Raw genomic sequence first — 24,966 nt, forward strand, 5'->3', positions numbered from 1 at the left:
AGAGAGAGAGAGAGAGGAGAGAGAGAGAGAGAGAGAAATGTCTGCTTATCATGTTCAAGAGAAAAATAATCACAAGGATTTTGCACAAGGTAGAAACAAATGACCACGAAGCGTTCTTCGTGTTATGAAGTAATTTTCCATAATCCACATAACACTTTCAGACATATGGAAAGCAGAAATGACAATCGTTTACCTGAAAAACTTCAGAGGGACAGAAAAAGGCAACGTCCACGAGCAATGATGTTCAGACCAACAGATCAGAAGAACAGCCAAGAAAACATACCAAGAGAAACCACTCATCAAGCAACTATGTCCACAAGGATACCGGATAAGAAGATTCGTCATTTTGACGTGCTTGCGGTGACCGGTCAGTATTGCTCTTGAAAAATCAATAGCAAAGTTAAAATCAATAAAGTTAATGTACTGAAGTCATACACAAAAGCTAATAAATATACATATAAATATATTATATATATATTTATATATATATATATATAAATTATATTTATATATATTGATATATATATATATATATATATATAATTAATATATAATATATAGATATCTATATATATCATATATATATATATATTATATTAGTATATATATATATATATATATATATATATATTATATATATTATAATATATATATATATATAATATATAATATTATAATATATATATGTGTGTGTGTGTGTGTGTGTGTGTGTGTGTTACAAAAGCCTGACATTACAAATTAACTTAGTACAACAAAAGAGAGCTAATGTAGATTCCTTAAACACAAAACGGGACAAGATTTACCTTTTATTTAAAAGCAAATCTTAGAGAAAACTTAATCAAGATACACTTTAACCAACGAAACCATTCAATTACTATTAAAATTTATAATTAATATATTTTAGGTTAAGTAATAACTCTACGCTCGTGGAAATGACTGAGCTTCGAACTCTTGGTCAAGTTGGAGGGAATGAATGTTTGGGCAAGGCACACGTTTCTATGCAACATAATGAATTGGCAATTATCTGATCAGCTCAAATAGACGTAACCAAATGGTCCACGAAAAGCATACAAGTCACTAAAAGGGCAAAGATTTAGTTGCAATGCTTGCAAATATCACCTCATACTAAAAGGAAGGGGAGGCGGCGATCTTGGCAATGTTCAATCGTGAACGTGAGGCAGCTGTGGTCGTGGAATGCATGTCGCAGCTGCTCTATCTCATCCTGGGAGTCGGCGCAAATGAGTTTACAGGGACCCCGACACTCCTTCCTTAAACATCCCAGAACATGCCCTTCGAGCCCTGCTGGAAATCTGCACTAAGAAGGCCCCTTTTGCTGATCACCGCAACTATATGTTCACCCAGACCGACGGCGTGGCGATGGGATCTCCCCTTGGGGTCCTTTTCGCCAATTTCTATATGGGTACCGTCGAAGAGAGGGTCTTCCAGATTTCCAGGAAACCGAGGATGTACGTGCGCTACATTGATGATACCGTCGTCTGCGTCGACTCCCAGGATGAGATAGAGCAGCTGCGACGTGCATTCCACGACCACAGCTGCCTCACGTTCACGATTGAACATTGCCAAGATCGCCGCTTCCCCTTCCTTGACGTCCTTGTCGAACAGCGAGATTCCGAATTCAGCACGAGGGTGTACACGAAGCCGACGAACCTGGGAATGTGCATGAACGGTGAGAGCGAGTGCCCTGAGAGGTATAAGCGCTCCACCATCAGCGCCTTCGTCAGGAGTGCCCTCTCACACTGCTCCTCCTGGTATGACACATACTGAGTTGGAGCGCGCCGCCCAGGTCCTCGTCGACAACGCACACACCAATCGTGCTGTTGATGAGTCAATAAGGAAAAGTATGGAAGCCTGGTACCACCAGGAACCCCGCCCCGACGTTGCACAGCCCATCAAGCTTTTCTACAACGGGCACTTCCACCGGAGGTACAAGGAGGACGAAGAAGCCCTCAAAAAGATTATCGAGGAAAACGTCAGCCCCGCCGACCCAGACAGAAATATTAGGATAATTATATATTATAAAACGAAGAAGACAAGCAGCCTCGTGATGAGAAACAATCCTTCGGCGCTCTTGCAGGATCCCTTGAGGATGCCTCGGCAAATACGTCGGTATGACCTCCATGCGTTTCTCCAAGCAAATCTCCTGCCTCGCCCAAGGAGGAGCCATATTCAACCACGCCAGGACTGCTCATAAACGGATAAAAAGAAATTATATTATCCCTAATATCAAAATAATAGATCATACAACGGATCCCCGACGTCTGCGCCTGACGTTCATCCCCAGGAACACTACTGTGGCGCTCGCACGAGAGAATCCCTGAGACTTTCGAGGCGAGATCCACGGCTTCGCCCAAGACCGGCCCGACCAATGAGAATGCAACTGTAGGTCCGAGCCGCTATAAATACCGTTCCGCAATCTTTCTTGCTACAGTCTCTTCAACCGAAGATGACCTACGAGAAAGTCGAAACGTCACGTGATACCAGCTATACCAGTCCTTAAACCAAAGACGACCCCGGCCCGAACTGAACTACGCCTACGGAATAATACCGGCACTGACGACGACCCTTGCTTGACCTGGACCTAATATCCTGTTCTAATAAAAGATTTCTTCAGCATTTACAATTTTTGAAAATTCCCAATATGAATATTTGCCAGTTACTCAGAAACATCGCTGAGCCTGAGAAGCGAATTGTAAGGAAAATAGAAAAAACAATATATAAAATCAACTCGCTTAATTCTGCCATCCTTTTTAACAGCATTTGCCTAAAAGAAGGTCTTCTACCAAAATATTATTATTATTATTATTATTATTATTATGCTGAAGAGACCAACACACTAATTTTTGAAGGATGTATTCTTGAATGGTAAGTACAATGCAGAAATCAAGGCATTTGGGGCCAAAGAGATGAACCTGTTCTAGCTAAAAATGCCATTATGTGAACTATGGGGATCAGAGCTTCCCACAGGACTTAAATGGTGCAAATATTCCTAGTCACAATAAAAACAAACCAAAATGATCCTAATCAGTTTAACCAGGTAAACCCCTAAAGTTAATAATCATTATGATATTAACTTCTAGGGCTGGCCAGGAGTGCTTGTGTTTTTATAACATTCATCCATGTAAGCATATAGGAAGACAATGTCAAGTTAAAGCCTTGATGGCCGTGTCCTAACTCAGTGTTGAAGACTGACAAAACAGGAGTCAAACGTCGAGGCCTCAGAAATGCCAACTAAATAAAATAATTTGGTATATAAGAGCAAGATGTCATAACTGGCATTAAACTTAAATAATAATTTAATGATTAGAGGGTCGAACCTAATCGAGTTTGCATTAATCAAGTTGACGCCTACTGATAATTTATGCGTTTTTATGTAACGGTGTTCATTATTATTTGGCTATAAATTTATTCCCTTCATTTTCTCAGCAGAAGTGTAGAGCCGTCAGTGCACCTCATGGGGGTGCACTGTAGGCATTACTTAAGTTCTTTGCAGCTTGCCCTAGCTCCAACCCCCTTTCGTTCCTTTTACTGTTATCTACTTTAATATTCTCTATTCTCTTTCTTCCGTCTTACTTTCCACCCTCTCCTAACAAATGATTCTTAGTGGAACAGAGGTGTTCCTCCTGTTACACATTTCATACATTTTACTGTCAAATGCCCTTTCAGCGCTGAATGACCTCATAAGGCCCAGTGCTTGGCCTTTGGCCTAAATTCTATATTAAATTAAATTCAATTAATCAAATTCATGTTCTTTAGAACTTAAAATTCCCTTTTATTTTCCTTGGCATTGTTGTTGGTTTATTTCTACTCTTGACCTTCTACTTTAGCAATGTCTAATATCTACTACACTGTATTGTGCTTTGTAACTAAACTTCAAAAAAGTCTCCTTATTTCAACCACTAAAAGACTCATTCTGCAATCCCACCATACACTACTTTTATTCCTTGTTCTCCACACCTTTTCACTCCAGATTGGTGATACCTATTCCGGAAACTGGCAATCTGTTAATTTTAGGACTTCAATCGCCTTATTTTCGTGATATAGACACTTCAGCATATTACAAAAATTTGAAAGGCAAAATATTGAATTCTAATAATTTGTTAAGCCACCATGTAATGCTTTATTATTTCAACGAATTTACGAATTAACATTGGTGAATCTTAAAACTAAGGATTCAATAAATTTCACACACACACACAGAGAGAGAGAGAGAGAGAGAGAGAGAGAGAGAGAGAGAGAGAGAGAGAGAGAGAGAGAGAGAGAGAGAGACCTACAAAGGATTAACTTCTAAATATCACGGAAGCTATATCGATTTATAAGGATTCAAACTGAGATAGCTGCGACGATTCTAGGAATATCACGGCATATGTAACAAGAGAAAACTAATAAGCGCTCATTTTAACTCCGCCTCATCCTGAGTTAGAAAAATTCAAACGATACCGCAGTGCTCGTGTACGCTGTGAATGAGCACATGGGTTTATACCAAGACCGTGGATGTGTACCGGTGTTCGCTCGTTCGCTTCCAACTTGCGCTGGTTTAATCCGCCCATTCAAGTCAACGACAATGATGGTGGGTGTACCTAACATTCTTGAAAACGGGTTTTCATGCGCTGAGCTCTGTTACGAGGTAAATCCGGAAATAATCAGTAACGACCACCTAAACCACAGGCACGTGGGTGAACAGGAACCAAGGTCAGGTACAAACACGTATTTATTTCGGAGGTATGCATTTATAAGCAGTCCTTTGTACACTTTTAAAAGCAAATAACTAAATTATCACAAAACCTCATGGTCACGACAAAACCAAGGAACTACAACTTGCCCGAAAAAAAATACTCATATGCTAACTTATAAGTTTCTGACCCTAATTTCCATCCCCCTAGGGAGGTAGAGGATGTCATCGCAGCTCCCCGTCGGACCCTAGCTGAAACCTCTCATTTTATTACTGTACCTCCGTTCATATTCTCTTTCTGCCATCCGACTTTCCACCGTCTCCTAACAACTGCACCATGGTGCAGCTGCGAGGTTTTCCTTCTGTTACACTTTCAAGTCATTTAACTATCAATTTCAGTTTTGGCGCCGAATAACCTCATAGGTCTCAGCGCTTAGACTTTGGCCTCCATATTCTACTATTGTCCTAATTTCTACTGACTTGTTCTTCATCATTATATCACCAAAGATTTTCCAATGTTGCACTGAATCGTAGCTTGTTTGTATGGTGTTTATACGTTGCATGGAACCAGTGGTTATTCAATGGAATGTCCGGGAATCGAAATCGCGGCCACTGAGGTGGCACGCCAACTAATACCTACCACGCCACTGAGGTGATGCAACGAATGGTAGCGGTCTGGGTGCGAAGTACTATTTACATCATTATTGCCTCCACACACACACACACACACACACACAGAGAGAGAGAGAGAGAGAGAGAGAGAGAGAGAGAGAGAGAGAGAGAGAGAGAGATTCCCGTTCACAAACCAGTTTTTCTAAGGGAACTTATAATATCTGGGCAAAGATCGGGTTGTTTGAATAAAAAAAAAGTTAAGTTGTATGGCGACAACGAGTCTAATAATGAGTATTAAAACTGACATACACATGTATCCAAATGTATAAAAACAGAAAACATGTGTATTTATGTACATTTAAGGATATAAAATCATAGTCTGCATATAAATGTACACCAATGTAATAAAATAGAGGTAAAATATCTATTAATGAGGATGAAAAAGTGGTTTATTTTATCATGTGTATTCTTACGAACGATTGAATTTAAAGAGGCAAAATGCCTAAATGCGTAATTAAGGTGGAACCATGTCTTAATGCGCACGAGAGCCCAGAGTTGGGTTATGATGCAAAACCCTGCAATGACCGGAAGGCAAAAGCGAATAACTGTGTCCAATGACATAAAAACGAGAACTGATACACAGAGGGAAACAAATTATTGATACGCATGTTGACAGAAGAGGGACGTGTATTCATATGGATAAGTGGGAAAACGCATTATTGCATAAAATACATTATGAATATGGGAAAATCTTATGAGAGTATAAGTCAAAACGAACATTAACAGCTATAAACTGAACACTACTACTGGATCTTTCCTAGATAAGCTACCTCTATGGCTTGTAACCCTGTATGTGCCCACCTTTGCGGCGTGTTTAGTACAAGACCAAGACCATTGGGAATTACCATAAAAAAAGACTGTAGATATAAAGACAATAGGCCCACAAGAAATATTAGTTAGATAACAACCGCCAAACACCCTTGGGGGTCACTGTCTAGGAAAGATCCCAACTTATATTCATGAGCAATTAAGTTCAGACAGTAAACTTGGCAGAGCAAGAAAAGAATAAGCTATATCAGAAAATTCAACAGAGGTGTTCCTGACGGACCAACTGTCGGTCTCTGAAAAGAGGCAAGTACGGACGACCATCGGGCTCTAATTTTAGACAGACTTCGTCAAGCAAGGAGTTTCGTTTTACACAGAAACGTTCGATGTTTATGACCTTTGAGACTTCGAAAGGTGGCTCTACAAGCAGGAGACAAAATTCTAAACCACAAAATTCACTAAACACTAATTAATGTCAGTTTTGGTCACTTACTTTTCATTTTCTCTACGCTTATGTAGTTCCTCCAAAATAAAAATAAAAAAATCCTGCGATGCTGCCTGAGAGATTTCTCCCAAAGTCGAAACCCTCCCCAATTCTCAAGAGGGGAGCCCAGTAGCTGTTGTTCCCTTAAAACTACTTACACTAATTGCAATGCTTTATCCATTGAGTTAAGTGTGCTGGGGAGGTGAAACGTCCCTATTTTCAATGTAAAAAGAAATGGAAAGTCTCAGGCACAAATGACTTTACATTACAAGTGAATACCCACGTGTGCCTTTTAACTTTTTTCAACTGTGAAATACTTCACCACCTCTCTCTCTCTCTCTGCTTGACTTTTCGCCTGGTACAAATGTGCCACCATCAGCTTCATTTTGGATTCTATTTGTTGCCATGTGTTCTTCAATATCTGTGCAAATTGGTTTGGATTCTATTTGTTACCATGTGTACTTCAATATCTGTGGAATTTGGTTTGGAATTTTCCACGATATCGTAACATAGGCCATCACTGGGGTAACTTTCAAGAGTGTAAAATGAATAAACTTTGTTCACTCATGAATAATGGAGCATTTCCCAACAGGAACAAAGAGATCAATACCCTCATCATTCCCATAAAAATGCACTTTCATCCTCAATAGCACTAAGGGAGGCCACTTTACCAGCTATTCTTTCTGACAAGCCCCAATTGTAACTCATTCAGCAAGCAAAAAGTTTCCTTTCGCTAGAGTCAAGAGACTTGCCGAGCATCATTTCGACATGAACTCTGAGTCTACAAAAGAAATGGCAGGAAGGTGGGTGACTGATGAGCTTCGGGCCGTCAACTTCACCGGCGCACTTTCGGCTTATGAGGTATAAAGAGGGAGTTGGGGTGGTTGGACAGCAAGATTTAAAGAAAGGCAGCGGTAATGTATATAAAGTCTTAGGCTACGGACCGAGGGGACACTGCAAAACTTGAATAGTGCCTACAGTGTACCACGTGAGGTACACTGACTCCTCCCAGGAAGGAAGGACGAATAGTATTACAGTTATTGAAAAATTTTATTTTCAAACCGCATAATTCAAAGGGGAATCAAAGCAAACTTGGAAAGAAGTCCGCTGCATTGGTACTTCATGATATCCATAAAAAATAGGGGAAGCTACAGGATCAAGTTATGACACCTACTTATTGGAACCGTGGGCGAGAGAGGTGGCGGCATGTGTGGGTATCAATATACGTAATTTACTTTACTACTAAATGAAAATTAAAAATGAATGGCTATTCCAAAGGCCTAACTTGTGTGCTTAACTTGAACTACTCATAGGTGTAGCTGCAGTTTTTTTTGTGGTCACAAGTGTTTCAAATGGACTAACAACTCGAGATACATTCATACATTTCACAAAAATGGTCATTTGGACGTTGTTTGCAAATCCCATCATGTTAATGGGTAGAAAAAAAAAACACACTGTTCTCGCTATCAATGTCCTAAGAGCAAACCACATTTCACCGTTTCCAGTGAATACCCAACTTCAACGAAATTCATTAGCCCAGCTCTCTATTTATTGACACTGTAAACAGTAAATTCTGTGATCTAGAAAAAAAAAGAACCCTCTCGGTGATCCTACCCACAGAAAATTCAGTGACCCCCACTAACACCGAAATGGAGAACCAATAAAGCCTCAGTACCCCGTAACTGCTACTACCCAGTCACACATCAAATCTTTCAGACTTGACTCATGATTTCCTGCTAGGGTAATTGTCCAGGAGAAGGCCGCAACCATTTTTCAAGTATTAACGACGAAAAACGGCAAAAAACGACCAGATTGGTGTTGCACATCGCATAGAAACATGAGGAAATGAATAAAAAAGAAACTAAGAGTTACTCTTACACACAAAATCTAAGCATAAACCTACTACTTCAATTATGGGCAGTGGGAAGCGGGTTTTTTTTTTTTTTTTTTTTTTTTTGGGGGGGGGGGGAGGAGAAAAGCGATTTTTGGGGCACTACCGAACCTAATACAACCACCTAACCTAACCTAAGGCCCTGTATCGCCTGTATCCCTACCTAGGCCTAGCGGGGGGGGGGGGGGGGGGGGGTGGGGGGCTGCGACCCCCCTTAAGGCCGCAGTGATTCTCGGAGCACTACCGAACCTAATACAACCACTTAACCTTACCTAGGGCCCTGTACCCCTACCTAGGCCTAGCGGGGGGCTCCGCCCCCCCTTAAGGCCACTACCTAACACATCCATCAAACCAAATCCAAAGTGAAGGTACTGCTGTATACATCGTTATACTACCACCATTATAATATACTCTATAAATTAATGAAGCTTACCTTAAACTGTTGGTTGATAAAGATGTGCTGCTGCTTTGAGGAAAACTTGAAGCCGTTGCAAGGTTCCCTGACATGCAACGTAAAGTAGGAAGCGGCCAGGTACCCGACGAATCCACTAGTTTTTCAGCAGATTATGCACTCTTCATTATCATCATGATAATTCACTGAACGTAAATTTTATTTTTCACTACAAATTACGAGGAAACCACAACAGTGCGGACAGCGTAGTCTCTTTTTGCTACCACAAATTTGCCAAAAGTTTGTCTTGGCTAATGAAAGACCTCCGCCACACGTAACTTACAATCAGTACCTGTCACCATCTCTGAATGGCCGAGTTGCTTGTTTTTCTAGGAAACATTGTTACTTTTGATAATGTATATTTTACCCAGAATTTTACACAAAAATGATTATACCAAATTGGAGTCCCAATGCACCGGTAATTGTTTGTTTGTATGGTGTTTTTACGTTGTATGAAATCAGTGGTTATTAGCAACGGGACCAACGGCTTTACGTGACTTCCGAACCACGTCGAGAGTGAACTTCTATCACCAGAAATACACATCTGCCCTCAGAGGAGTGCCCGAGATATGCAACGGTAATGATTTAGTACAAAGTCATTAATGAAAAACTAAAAAAAAACGAATGGTTCTTACCAAGTCCTAAATCGTCTGCTAACTTAACTATTGATGGGCGTAGCTGCAGCTTTTTGTCCAGTTGCCCAGTTGCGGAATGGTTTATATGACCTAACACTAATTTCACTTTCCTTTCACTAAAATGTTAAATTCTTAAATCCCCTTGTTAAAGCAAATGTTAATAGGAAGAATATTCCCATAATCTAATGTTCTCGTACTCAGTACCTGACAGCAACAGACTTTTCACTGTCTAAACACATTGTGCCTATAACCAATGCCCCATGAGATTTCACATAGCCTACCAACGCGAAATTCATTAACCCAGCTCACAAAATTCAGTGACCCTAAGGAATTTTTTTAAGGTGCCCATGGAAAATTCCCTGACACCACTTACTGACCAAAACTACAGAAAATTCACTGAGCCACACAAAAATGGAGTACCAATTGTCTCGAGAACCAATAACCTACTTTTACCCTATCACATACCAAACTTTTCTGACTTCATCGCGATTTCATGCCAGTTCTGGAATACTATGCACAGGGAATAATAATAAAATTTACCTGACATTTTAATTTATCAGCCTAAACCAATCTCATCCTAAAAAGAAATACATTTGGAAACACTGGTTATCACCCATTTTGACTAAAAATTGAACACACTTACTTGAACTATTCAATCCTGATGATAGATAATGCTGGCTTTACGTTAACAGAAGATTCAACTACTATAAAAAAAAAAAAAAACGAAATTTTGTTTTCCACGATAGGTCACGAGCAAAATCCACCAGCGTAGGGTGTCATGGGTTGTCCAGGACTGAGTCACTGATACCACAAATTTGCCAAGGATTTTCTTGGCCAATCAGAGACCACCAACCCTAACTTGGAAGCAGTTCCTCTCACCTTCTCCGATTGGTTGAAAGTCTCTTGTTTTGGCTAGGATAGTTCTAAGCCAATATCTCATTGGCTGGAATGCTGTTGAACCAATGCTCCTAGTCGTTGGTGAGAACAGCAGTAGGTAATTTCCAAGCATGTTCATTTCTCAGTTGCTTTTTCTATGTTACAGTGTTACCTTCGATAAAGTATGTAAAATTATATATACATATTTTACGCATAAACATCATACTAAATGGGAGAATGAATGAATTCAACAACATGGTAAATGACAAAACAAGAAAATTGACTAGAGAGAAGGATACTTGACTTCCTTAACGAGCGAATAACGGCACATCCAAGTGCATACTGCATCTGTACCTACTTTAGAGACAAACACCTGCTAAGTCGTATATAAACTTTCCGTCTTTTCCGACGTTTAACAAGTTATGTGGTTGTAAATCCATCAAGACTAAAGGACGCATTTTATTCAGTTTTTTGCAACAATAACAGTTGCTTCAAATAGGTCCCCAGTTTTATTTTTGTGTAAAATTTGACATTAAGCCGTTGATCGATGCACGTTTCCCTCAATTATTAATTTTTTCCTTTATATACTAAGAAATTAAACTTTTTTTTGTTTCTTGAATGTCAACAATGGTTGAAATGGCACTCTTACTTCTGTGATTGATTTGAACGAAGTGGTAAAGCATGTCCTGATTAGTCAACGACTGACACGTCACATCCTTGTCAATGTAGATTTAATACTGATATGAAATTCACAAGTTACTCCCCCTAATCCCTATCTCTCTAACACACTCGGTATCGTGTAGGCCTTACTCGATACAAACACTCGTTGAAAATCGGTATTAAAGCTTGGATAAGAAAGGATCCGTCGACCTACTCTACGGTTTCTGCCTCATTACCATGCAGACTGAATACTTTTTGCAGTATAACTCACTATTACCTCGTCTATCTGATACCGATATCGACTTAGTAAAAGTGTTCCAGCAAAGAAAAGAGGCATTACACTATTTCTTAAACAATGCTATTTTAGATTTTTGACTATATATTGCAGTCTGGAGTCTCGTAAGTAACCATTAATACTTTTGTCGTACATTTCGCTATTATTTCGTCTCATCTTATACTGATATTCAGATGGTGAAAAGGTATTAAAATTATGTGAGAGTTGTTACTCAATTATTCCAACAATACTAATTTGAATGACAGACTATTATCGTTTGGACTCTAAATCCGTTTTCTATCGCTATCGGAGCCGCCAAGAAAAAAAATCATTATTTATGGGTAACTTCACTACAATAAACCTACTCTTTCAAGATTAACTACAGGAACCTGTTACCATGATGTATAGTAACTCTGATTAAAAAAATCAACGCTTTAGATTATCAGAAATTTAGTCGATGAACTACCGCACTTAAAATAACAGAAATCAATGCATTTGACTTGGAGATGAAGCACATTCAATTGAGTTTGATCGTGTGGAATTGAAGGCATGAAATGCTCGTTTTCAAAAGGGCCATTAATTGCCATACAAGATTAACTAACTATTGCTATTAGAGACCTACTGCGTAAGTAAGTACTTATTTCTTTAACCACTTTGCTGTAAGCTAACATAGTGTCAGCTTTATCATACAACTGACTTAGACCTAGAGCATAAGGGCTCTTGCAGCCAAATCTATGGAAAGCGGGCAATTGTCCTACACGCTCACCGATCCAATTTACAAACGTATCAACGAAGTGGATAGCATTGAATATTATATTTGGTTAAATGCGCACTGAATGCTCCTTTGATGTGCTTCCAAGGACGTACCAGATCTGTCTAAATGGGGAGTACTAATGAAATTGTCATAGACGGTTGGAAGTAAATTCTTGGGAACATAATTATTAGCAATACATGAATTAGATATAATTTATCTTTATACTTATAAAAAAAAAAAAAAGACTCCTTAAGGCAAGTTGACCAAATATCGAGTTTCAATGCACTTAAATGAATGGGCAGATAGGAAGATATAGTAGCAAGAATTAATTGCTTTTTACAGATAACGATATCACAAAAACTTCAACAAATCATTTATTTTCATGACCTCTATAGTCCATATATTTTGCCATATACACATTTCTTAGTGAAACTTCTCATCTGTTGATAATTATCAGATAACTCGGCACGTTCCAAAATGCATATTTTTTTCTTTGACATAGATTGCTTCTCTGTTTAATATCAGTCAATATTAGTGAAAGATAAATATACTATTTTCTGAATATCGGGTACCAGGTAGTTCGACAAGTAATTTTCTTGTGATAATTTTAACTGTAATGGGTATTTTATTGTTTCAGAAGGCAATTCTCGAGCCTTGAAACTTGTAGTTTGAATATGCAAAGTTCTTGAGAGATTAACAAGTAATTCTGATTATTTAAAAAAAATTTCCTTAAAATATTTCTGCTTTAATAAACCTTTGTTTTGTTATCAACGACAAATACTAAGATTTATGTACATTTTGTAAACTTTCTTTGTGGCACTTAGTTTAGATAGGTCCTCTGTTTATTTCCATCTGTCCATCCGCCTGTGGTGTTTGCGCATGGTAACACTGCATCCCGGGCTTTAAATAATATCCTATTTCGAATATTAACGGTGTAATTCGCATACAATAAATTATTAAAACACTTTTCAGTTGCAAATGTACACCCAGATATCCTTTTATTTACCTAAAACTTACATATAGCGTAACTATTTAAAGCCCAGGACGCAGTGTTACCATGCGAGAACACCACAAGCAGATGGACAGATGGAAAAAACAGAGTATAATGTAGTCATCTACAACACGAAGGGAGACAGTTGTATCTCATCTTGCATTTCCCTTTTATTTTGGAAATACCTCTTCACGTTTTTTTTTTTTTTTTTTCAAAGAAACGGACCTAAATCGTCTCTGAAAGCAACAGTTCTGATCCACGACAGGTAAGGCGTCATCTGCAGGTTCACGAAGAGTCCTGGGTCTCTGCGGCCAACACAGCTGAAGCTCCTAAACTCGATGCCAACCAGGACGTGGCGGTTTTCGGCGTCCAAGTAGGCGAGAGCTCCTCCGAAATTGCCCTGTGGAAAAAATAGAATAGAATACAGGATTTAGGACAAGCGCTGGAGCTAATGATGTCATTCAGTGCTAAGGTGGAAACTGACAGGAAAGAAGTTCGAAAGGTGTAAACAGGAGAAAAACCTCGCAGTTGCACTATGAATCAATCGTTAGGCTAAGATAGAAAGGAAGATGGAAGAAAGCGAATGTGAACGGAGTACAGTAAAAGGAATGAAAGGGGTTGCAGCTAGAGGCCGAAGGGACTCTGCAAAGAACCTTAAGTAATGTCTACAGTGCACTGCATGAGGTGCACTGATTTGAATCTTTTCACTAAAAACTCTGTGAGAATGCTATCACTAACCGAAGAGAAATTTTGACATTAGGTTTTGGTTAGGTAAGATTACCGAGCAGGAGGCAGATTGACTGTCAGTCAGCGATGCCGTTTTTTCTTCACAACATTGGCTTTTAGCAATGTTACCATCAGCAGTTCTTGTGATTTTTTTTTACGTTATACATGATTTAATGGTTAGAATGCGTATTTTCCGATGAAGAATTATTTTCCGTGGCGTACAAAAAAACACGTCACTAGCTTAACCCTTAAACGCCGACTGGACGTATTTTACGTCGACATTTTTTGTCTCTCGGGTGCCGACTGGACGTATTTTACGTCGACATACAAAAGTTTTTTTAAAAATTCGCGGAAAAATACTTTTAGGCCTACCAGCCGAAAACTCTTGAATCACGCGCCTTGGGGGATGCTGGGAGTTCACGGATCAAGGTGTTGTTTTGTTTACAATCGTTACGCAGGCGCGCAAGCGCGAATTTCTTTCTTGCCGCACTAAAAAGTATCTGTGACACATCTCTGAAATTATTTCGTCACTTTGACATAATTTTTGTACCATTTTAAATTAGCCGTTACATAGAGTATTATATATGAAAATGTGCGCATTTTTATGTAGAATACAACAAAAAAATACTCATGATTGTAGCTTTTATCAGTTTAAGATATTTTCATATAAATAACGATAAGTGCCAAAAATTTCAACCTTCGGTCAACTTTGACTCTACCGAAATGGTCGAAAAACGCAATTGTAAGCTAAAAACTCTTATATTTTTGTAATATTCAATCATTTAAATTAAGTTTTGCAACTAATTGGAAGTGTCTAGCACAATATTTCGATTTATGGTGAATTTATGAAAAAACTTTTCCTTACGTCCGCGCGGTAACTCTTCCGAAAATAATCATACATGCGATTGTGGTAATGTTTGCACCATTTTAAATTAGCCGTTACATAAAGTTTTATATATGAAAATGTGCGAAATTTCATGCACAATACAACTAAAAACAACCCATGGTTGTAGCTTTTATCAATTTTGAAATATTTCCATATAAAAAATGATAAGTGACAAATTTTCAACCTTCGGTCAATTTTGACTCTACCGAAATGGTCCGAAAAACGCAATTGTAAGCTAAACCGCTTATATTCTAGTTAATATTCAAGCATTTTACCTTCATTTTGCAACAAATTGGAAGTCTCTAGCACAAATATTTTCGATTTATGGTGAATTTATGAAAAAAATAACATTTTCTTTACGTCCGCGCGGTAACTCTTCCGAAAAAATCATACGTGCGATTGTGGTAATGTTTGCACCATTTTAAACTAGCCGTTACATAACGTTTTATATATGAAAATGTGCGCAATTTCATGTATAATACAACAATAAATAGTTGAAGGTTGTAGCTATTCTCATTTTTCAAAATATTTGCATATAAATCACGATAAATAGAAAAAAAACCACGTTCGGTCAAATTTGACTCTACCGAAATGGTCGAAAAAAAACGCAATTGTAAGATAAAACTCTTACAGTCTAGTAATATTCAGTCATTTATCTTCATCGTGAAACAAATTCGAAGTCTCTAGCACAATATTTAAATTTATGGTGAATTTTTAAAAAAAACTTTCCTTCCCTCCGCGCGCGGATTCTCCGCCACAAATCTCCGAAATGCGTAAGTCCCATTCTCGGAATATTTGCTCCGTTTCATATTAGGTATTTCATAGAGTTTTATATATGAAAATGTGCGCAATTTCATGTAGAATAAAACGAAAAATATTTGAAAGTTGTAGCTTTTCTTATTTCCGAAATAATTGCATATAAAAAAAAATATATATAAAAAAATTCGACATTCGGTCAACTTTAGCTCGTCAGATATGGTCGAAAACTGCATTTGTAAGCTAATATTCTTACAGTATAGTAATATCCAATCATTGTCTTCATTCTGAAACATATTGGAAGTCTCTAGGACAATATTTAGATTTATGGTGAATTTTTGAAAAAAATATGTGTTTACGTAAGGCGCGTTACGAATTCATGCATTATTTTGTGATAATATTTTCTCTGTGTTGCTTTTATCGTTTTACAATGTGTTATATATCAAAATGATTGCAATTTAGTGCACATTACAACTAAAAAAAAAGAAACTTGTTACCTTCAACCGTTTTGCGCACAGCGCGATTTGAATACAATTATATATGAAATTTCGTTTTTGCGCTATCATATATCGCATTATTTATATATGATAATGATAATTTTTTTCATTTCTGATGGTAGCATACTAAACTTCAAGCAATGACAAAAAAGGAGCCAAAAATGAACTCTTAATCTTGAAACTAAGCGCGCTGTGATTTTTTGAAAAAAAATATTTTTCCGCTTACGCGCTCACTCTCAAACCCCTCCGGCATACGGGGGTCTTTTTTTATTTACCGCTCCGGCGTTTAAGGGTTAACATAAAGTAGCTTTGACGAAGAAAAAGAAATTATTTCAATAAAATTCATTTCTATAAGTAAGCAGGATATGTTTTAAAACTATTTTCATGATAAAACATAAAAAGGCAAAGTGAAGAATTTTCTTCCTCAGTGCCGTGGCCTGTGGTCGGAAAAGCCGCAGAAGGTTGCCAGATGTCACCAGAAAGTCATACTAGTAGACGAAATTCCTCAAAACGGTAACTCTGCCTGAGTGTCAGTTGCAAATTCCCGGAAAGTGAAATGATCGGCACCGAAACATCATCTAGATTTCATCATATTAAGTGGCTATTCTCGGGAGAATAAATCACTTCGTTGAAAATTAATAACTTTATAACGTCTTAACTTTTTAATCTTATAACCTGAATTTAACTGTACTCAACTTCTGAATTCTTGGCTTAAAGCCAGACTTAGCGACTGACTGGCAAAAGTCAACTGGAGAAGTGTACTTACAGTTATCTACAAGTACATTATTCACCAAATAATCGTCATTACTGAGGGAGCAATTGCTTCAGAAGAAAATCCTAAAGGCCAAAGTAATTATCTCACCATATAACCATTCTTGGAAATCATTAGTTAAAGGTTTTGGGCTTTATATTTGAGTTACTTATTAGTGCTATATACCAGTAATGAGTTTTATTTGTTAAAATGAAAGATTTTCTTTAACACCGATGCTCTGCATTTATTTGCATGGTGCGTAGTTTTCAAATAGAGATAGAATGGCAACAACAAGGGAAAAAGCCTTTCAAGTCTGATTATCTCCGCTGGTTGGAGAGTCCAGAGACCTACACCAGGCTCTTTACACTTCATCACACATATGATCACATTTTTGGTAAAGGATCGTTTTAGTACAAAAGCAGGTTCATCTAAACCAGTATTTCTTAAATTTTCTTGTGCAGCGGACCCCTTTCATTAAAATTATACTCATGTAGCGGACCCCTTATTATGATAACTTTCCTCTTGGGTTTAAAAGTGTTTTCAATGTATAATATACAGTACTAAAATCGCTACTGAATTTTTTTTATTAATAGCTTAACTTCAACATAAATGTTTACATTTTACTGAAAATAACTTTCACAACATCATTAATTTTGCAATTTGGCACACAAATTTTAGCGAACTTAACAGCAACGCTTCCTCCTCACATTATCCTGAGGACCCCTTGGAACATTCCACGGACCCTGGAGGTCCGCAGACCACACTTTAAGAAACGCTGATCTAGACCAACCACCGGCTTTGAGCTGACGGTATGCTATATATTGCCATCCGATATCATGGAAGCCAATCATGATTGGCTGCTCATGCTACTAGGCACCCACCACAAGTTGCAGTATCAGCTGTGGATATTTTCCGTCAACTTAAAAAAAAATAGCGGGTTATTTTCTGTAATGAAATGATTAACGAACTAGAAAAAAAAATAGTGATCACATGACAGAATGATCAAAGGTGAAGTGGTCGTAACTTGTCTGTTCTATAGTAGATTCACAATACCCGTGCATCTGATGTCTAGGCCAGTCCCTTACGAGGCTCTTGATTGGCTGTTGATAAGCCAATCACAAGGCTGGAAACTCTCAGTCTCTCGAGAGAGTTCACGTAGGCAGGATGTATGTTCCACCTTCCTTTCAAAAGTATCCCTCAGGAGAGCTCGGAACACAGATGGTGCCTATGTGAACTCTCGAGTGAAACTGAGTTTCCAGCCCTGTGATTGGCTTATCAACAGCCTATCATGAGCGTGGTAAGGGACTGGCCTAGACATCAGATGCACCGTTGATGTGAATCTATTATAATAGGTATAGGTACAACATTTTCCAAATGAAAAAAAAATATATATATATAATCATATTTTTGAATAATTACTGTTTACACTCTCACTAGTTGACAACTCAATGGAAGAACAACTGATTACCTAAATGCAACTTCCTTCACTTGATCTGACACCAAGTATCCGAATCTATTGTTTGCTCTAGTGTCAACTTAAGGGAAGTCAGTCATTGTCACTCCAGAAGGATCTCTTAAGCTTACACCTGTATCCCCTTTCCCATCATTACCTGACACGCAATTTCGTCGCCGCGGGGATCCCCCGCACACAGCGTGTCCTCCCCCATGCCGTTAGGAAACAGGAGATCGTAGTCCTCCTTCCGAGAGTAAATGTAATTGCATTCCCGTAGCGGATACACCCTCAAAGCGGTCGTGTAGAGATGAGACAAGTATGCGCCATCTTGGGAAAAATAGAGGAAATATACACATAAACGAATGCATCCACACCCAATGTATATATGTACGAGCATACATTGTCAAACGTTTCATTACATCATACTTTACTGCACTTTCTGTGAATTTTTGTATACACGTGAAAAGTGTTCACAAAAAGAGCCTGTTTGGGGTTTATAAACAAAACTCGACTACTTAGTATAAGATACATCCGTACATGTTTTATATAACACTAACAGACAGCATTATATGCCCGGCTGTGCTAACAAATATATGATTAGAAAAGTGTATAAGTAGATAATTCCTTGAACAGTGATAAACATGATGGTTTAATCTGAAAGGACATAACGCATTCAATAACTGCTTGTCATGTCTGTTAAGTACCGAACTGGGAGTGCATTTCAATAGCACCATCAGATGTTGTCTGTTAAACCTCGTGTGGAAGGTTCAAGGAATAGGGAATGACGAGTAATTGAGGAATGAATATTTGTCTAAGGGGATATTTTGTGTGTGTGTGTGTGTGCGTGCGCAATCGACATTCTTGCATCGAACTCCACCATAGACCAAAAAGTACAGCACAAGTTTCCGTCACTTTGCTCCTTTAGTATTTGTCATGAATCAAATTTTCGTCGACTTTGGGAGTTTAGTTAAATATTATTTTTATCCTTTCTTTTAAATGCGTCAGTTAGTTTTCTTATAATCGGGCAGACAAAGAGCCAATCAGAACAGACATATCTCCATAAGTTGAGAAAACGCCCACCTGACCAAGAAGCGCCCCAACCCGTTTGAATGACAGGTCTGTCTTCCAAGTCTTGCTGCCCAAGTGTCCCCCACGGAAGACATGCAGGATTGACATACCTCTGGAAAAGTGAATAAAGTCGTATCTATGTGAAATACATTGGCAGGTGACGTGTCCTTAGCTTTGCCTTTAGATCACAAATAATGTTCTAATGCAAATTACTGACGGTATGTCTTAATAGAACTAAAATCTTGCCAACATAGCATGTTACACTTCCTACGATAAAACATAGCTCTGAGTTTAGATTTCCTAAGTATCTTTGCAATATCATGGTACAATGTATGTTAAGATAGTTGCAAATTTTTCTCTGCATCCGCAGTAAAGTGAATCATATTAGAATATTGCCAAGTTTCACAAACCTAAATTCCTTATTAACAAATACTTTCTCACAGATTGACAGCTTTAGATTCTTTATAAAAATCGGCAAGATCCAAGGAGAAGATTTCCTTGGACATACAAACCCCCAATCTAGCCCTGTAAGTAAGTTTGATGAGGGCCAGGTCGTGGTACCCCTTATACAGGACGTAATCGGGAAAAGGCACGACCTCCTCGACACCAATGTCTTCGTGGGATGCCAAGTCGTACTCGTCGCGGAAGTCGTACTCGCCAAGTCGTACCACCACTGACGACCACATCTGATTTCGATAATCATAGGAATCCGACCTTCCAGTTCCCCTGCAGAAGGGACTGATTAGAAAGCCGTGACATTTTGTCTTGAAGTATATATCGATCAGCACATTACGGCTAGATTTCTAATTTGAAAAGAAAAATTGTGCAGTATGTGTATATTATTGTATGTAGTTTTACACACGCACTTCTGCACACACACACACACACACACACACACACACACATATATATAGTATATTATATATATATTATATATATATATATATATAATATGTATATATATATATATATATATGATATATATTATATATATAGATATATAATATATATATATATATAATGTATATATATATATATGCAAAATATATATATATCTATTATAATAGATATATATTTATATAATATATCCAAAATATTTTATCGAATTAACTGTACCTTGTTCCTATCGAATTCAGGTTTATATATGAACGTTTGTCGCTTATACAATTATTACTTTATTTTCACAATATAATAATAGTAATAGAGATGATAATAACAATAATAATTATAACAATAATAATCGCCGTGTGACTGAAGAGGCCTCTCGGAAATTCGGCAAAACTCATGTCTGTCCTGTACCTTCTCTTCCAATCTCATTGTTCTTATCAAAGTAGGCGTGGGTCCCTCAATTCTTCTGGTGCCCACAGGAGCACAGGTGACACTTTCATGTGCTTTTCCCTAAGGTCCCCTAAAATTTGATGGGTTCTGGAACTGGGAAAGCCATTGCCATCTCATTTACGCTATTATCTAATCTATAAATGAGACTCCCATTATTTTCCTTATGGTATCATTTTTAACTCTGACTGCTAATAGTACTCTTCTAAAAGTCTTCTTCTGAATGGGATAGAATTTTATATATATATATATATATATTTATATATACATGGATGATATATATATATATATATATATATATATATATATATATAATATATATATATTATATATATATAATATTATCATATGATATATATATATACTATATTAAAAATATATTGTATATATATATAGCATATATACTATATATATTAATATTATATATATATATATATATATATAATATAATTATATATTATATATAAATTTATATATATTAACATATATATATATATATATATATTATATAATATATATATATTTATATATTAATATATTAATAATATATATATATGTGTGTGTGTGTGTGTGTGTATGCATACATAACATATAAGCCACATTTACAAGCGTGAAATGTGTAAAAAGGCAAAAATGCTAATCACGTTTCGATTACGTCGAACGACTGCATGCAAGAGCAAATTGGCAATATTAACTTTGCAGGATGCCTGGAAATAATTATAGCAGAGAAAGGCCGAGGTAGTTGAACAGCTAAATTGTCCTGACCTTTAAAAACCATCTACAGCGTCCTAAGCAAAGTATAGGCTACAGTAAGTGGTAACTAGCATATGAATATTTTCATTTCCTTCGTTAATTTGATCTCCTATTGATCCTGGTCAGTTATTAATTAAAAACTATTTACTGGATTCACCCTCTCTGTCTGTCTCTCTTTCTCTCATATACATATACACGTACATACACACACACACACACACACACACACACACACACACATATATATATATATATATATATATGTATATACATATATATAGATATATATATATATATATATATATATAATATATATATATATATATATATATATATATATATATATATATATATATATATATATATATATATATATATATATATATATCTATATATATATATATATATATATATATATATATACATATATATACATCTATATATATATATATATATATATATATATATATATATATATATATATATACTATTTCATATTTCCAAAGACTATTTCTTGAGGAAAAAATGAGGATTTTCTCAATAATGGTATATAAACTGGGCAGACGATCGTTAGTTTCAACAAACCTTCACCAAAAAGCTTTACACAAGAATACTCATCCCTAGATTGCTGAAATCCACAGTGGTTTTTAAATTTACCGAGCACAGAAACGGCAGCAGCAATAATGCTAATCATACTAATAAAGAATCGTAATCTCCTGGAAGTACTCAGAGAGAGAGAGAGAGAGAGAGAGAAGCAGAGTCGAGAGAGAGAGAGAGAGAGAGACACTCCTCTACTTACCATCTAATTAGAAAGCAGTGAGCAGCAGTTAAAACCCACCGCTCATTAATTAATGCACCGTTGCAGATCCAGTTGATATAATCTCCGTCTTTCATTCCAATTAAAGCCTGGAAGCGAGAAAGGAATTACAATGAAGTACGTGAAAAGCATTTTTAACAGCATTCTAAAGTAGGTTGGAAATTATCTGTGTTAACAAGGTTTCCACGGAATATATAATATATATATATATATATATATATATATATATATATATATATATATATATATATATATATACATACTATAATAAAAAAAACGTTACGCTACCCTGGAAGTAATATCGAAGGGAAATTATAAATGATAAGTGTTTCGACACCTAGGTAGCAGATTCGATGCACCAACGGCAACTACCTCCGACTTCAGTGACGAGTACTCTTGCCATTTGGCTGACAACCGTAAGAGCACTTGATTATAATTCCCCTTTGGTATTATTTGCGAGGTAAAGAGAATTGGATATTAAACGGTATTTGTTGCATAATGCCTGTGGGTATAAGACACACACTGCACACACACATATATATGTAAATATATATATATGTATATGTATATCTATATATATATATATATATATATCAATATATATTATCTACAATATATCTATAATATATATATATATATATATATATATTTATTTATATATATTTTATTAAATATTATATATCATATATATATATATATATATTAATAATATATATATAATATATAAATTAATATTATCTATTATAGTTTATTTAATTAATCTATATATATATATCTTATATATAATATATCTAATATAATAATATATACACACACACATACATGTGTGTATGCGCATCTCTTATACCCACAGGCATTAAACTACAAATATCATTTAATATCCAATTCTTTCTACCTCGTAAATAATACCAAAGGGGAATTATAATCAAGAGGTTCTTACGGCTGTCAGCCAAATGGCAGGAAGTCGGAGGTAGTTGCATTTGGAGGCAAGTGATTGTGAGCGAGGAGTTTAAATTCTGCTGATGTTTTTTTTTGTTTTTGTTTTTTAGACACATATAAGATATAATGTGATGGAAGTTTTCTGCACGTAAGGTTCATCCTCGATTCAATATTGAGTGGATGCGAGTGGTTTTGTCCACTTTAGCTGCTACCATTCAAAGGAAGTGGCTTGTAAACATACTATATATAGGGAACTCGGAGTGGAACGGGATAGTGGGGAAGGACGGGATATGGCACTGGAGACCTTTAGTGCCTGGCGGAGAGGCGTTGAACTATACCTACAGATGGTCGAGAAGAGCGGCAGCCATCTTGACCAGTTTGACAGTGACTTCTGAATGGAACGATTGTCAGTTTTGCTTTTTCAAGATTTTTGTAACTGGTATTTTCATACCAAGGTAACTTTCTAATTGTTACTTCTAGGCTATTGTGTGTAAGATATTGTTAGAGTGTATGTAATTAACTATAAGTTAAAGGTATAGTCATTATAAATACGTCAGATTTTCGGTTCGGTAGTCACTCATAACCTAAAACGTGCTCTCGGGGTGGAACGGGATGGGACAGAATGGGATAGTATCCCGTTCTGCCCCGTCACTTTTTATTGGAATAGGTCTGTCATTTTTTTTTATGTTATTCCAGATGGTGCATACGTACGTTATGAATACCGAGAGACAAAAATGGGATGTAAATGCAATGCAGATGGCAGTTGAAGCTGTTTTATTGTCTGAAATGGGGTTATTGAAGGCTGTTAACCAATATAAGGTACCGAAATCAAACCTTGAAAGATATGTAAAAAATTCTAAGAACAATCCTGACTATAAGGTTGATAAATCAGATGTATTTACACCGGAACAAGAAGAAGAACTATAGACAGTTTTAATGGATAAGCCAACTAGACTTTCCCTATCCCATTCTGCCCCGTATGTGGGGCAGAACGGGAAATTTGCTGACTGTATTAGTGAAAACTAAAAAAAAAAACTAAAAATGTATTTATATACTTACTTTTTGTATTGCATATGTTACTCAACTATATAAAGGAATGTTTCATACATTCAATATGTTTTTCTTTTTACTATCCATTTAAAAAAAATTGTTAAATATTAAGTATCCCCTTCTGCCCGTATGTGGGGCAGAACGGGAAATTTGCTGACTTTTTTTGAAGACTAAAAAAAACTAAAAATGTTTTTATATACTTATTTTTGTATTGCATATGTTACTCAACTATATAAAGTAATGTTTCATACCTTAAATATATTTTTCTTTTTACTATCCATTTTTTAAAAAAGGGTTAAATATTAAGTATCCTGTTCTGCCCCGAATTCCATATAGTATGTTTACAAGCCACTTCCTCTGAATGGTAGCAGCTCCAGTGGACCAAACCACTCTCATCCACTCAAATATTGAATCGAGGATGAACCTTACATGCAGAAGACTTCCATTACATTATCTCTTTCATGTGTCTAAAAAAAAGTATCATCAGCAGTGCTTAAACTCACAATCACTTGCCTCTACTAATATCTCTTACACTTAATTTGACCAATACTATCTCGATCTCCCCCTCTTCCTGCCTCTAAGGATTCTAAATTTATATCGTTTTCGCTAACCTACTGTCCGTCATTCTCTTCATGTGACCAGGCCAAAGCAAATCACGCCATCCATCATTATAATTAAGCCTAGCTTTCATCAGATTTGCGTGTCTCTACATTTCTTCATTTTCAAACTTTCCACGCCACATTACCATTGAGACATTTTACCTCGCCATCATCCGCCCTTTTTCTTTTAACA

The 24,966-nt window shown here is 36.7% G+C and overlaps 1 protein-coding gene and 1 long non-coding RNA gene across 2 annotated transcripts in view; both read right to left on the reverse strand.

Annotated features, from left to right (window-relative positions):
* LOC135198561 (uncharacterized) overlaps positions 1–10,536 on the reverse strand; it is a 32,415-nt gene extending 21,879 nt beyond the window's left edge. Inside the window, exon 1 of the long non-coding RNA XR_010310836.1 lies at positions 10,232–10,536. This is a non-coding gene — a long non-coding RNA (uncharacterized LOC135198561). The remainder of the gene's footprint in view (positions 1–10,231) is intronic.
* A 2,422-nt stretch (positions 10,537–12,958) lies between these two features.
* On the reverse strand, positions 12,959–24,455 carry LOC135198225 (serine protease snake-like). The gene is made up of 6 exons (XM_064225798.1): positions 24,426–24,455; positions 22,168–22,274; positions 19,793–20,006; positions 19,293–19,392; positions 18,370–18,539; positions 12,959–13,543 (listed from the first exon to the last, which is right to left on the reverse strand). The coding sequence occupies exons 1-6, from the start codon at positions 24,453–24,455 to the stop codon at positions 13,355–13,357; spliced, it is 810 nt and encodes a 269-aa protein (XP_064081868.1). The 3' UTR covers positions 12,959–13,354.
* Positions 24,456–24,966: the final 511 nt, after the last annotated feature.

The sequence above is a fragment of the Macrobrachium nipponense genome, chromosome 22 (assembly GCF_015104395.2).
Source record: "Macrobrachium nipponense isolate FS-2020 chromosome 22, ASM1510439v2, whole genome shotgun sequence".
In the NCBI taxonomy this organism is placed as follows: domain Eukaryota; kingdom Metazoa; phylum Arthropoda; class Malacostraca; order Decapoda; family Palaemonidae; genus Macrobrachium; species Macrobrachium nipponense.

What these genes read in the sequence shown, in the direction of transcription:
- LOC135198225 (XM_064225798.1), bottom strand. Translation starts at nt 24,455, where the DNA reads ATGGATAGTAAAAAGAAAAATATATTTAAG. An exon ending in CACTGCTTTCTAATTAGATG is followed by an intron (nt 20,007 to 22,167) that starts GTAAGTAGAGGA and finishes TCCCTTCTGCAG; the next exon opens with GGGAACTGGAAGGTCGGATT. An exon ending in CTTACAGGGCTAGATTGGGG is followed by an intron (nt 19,393 to 19,792) that starts GTTTGTATGTCC and finishes TCACTTTTCCAG; the next exon opens with AGGTATGTCAATCCTGCATG.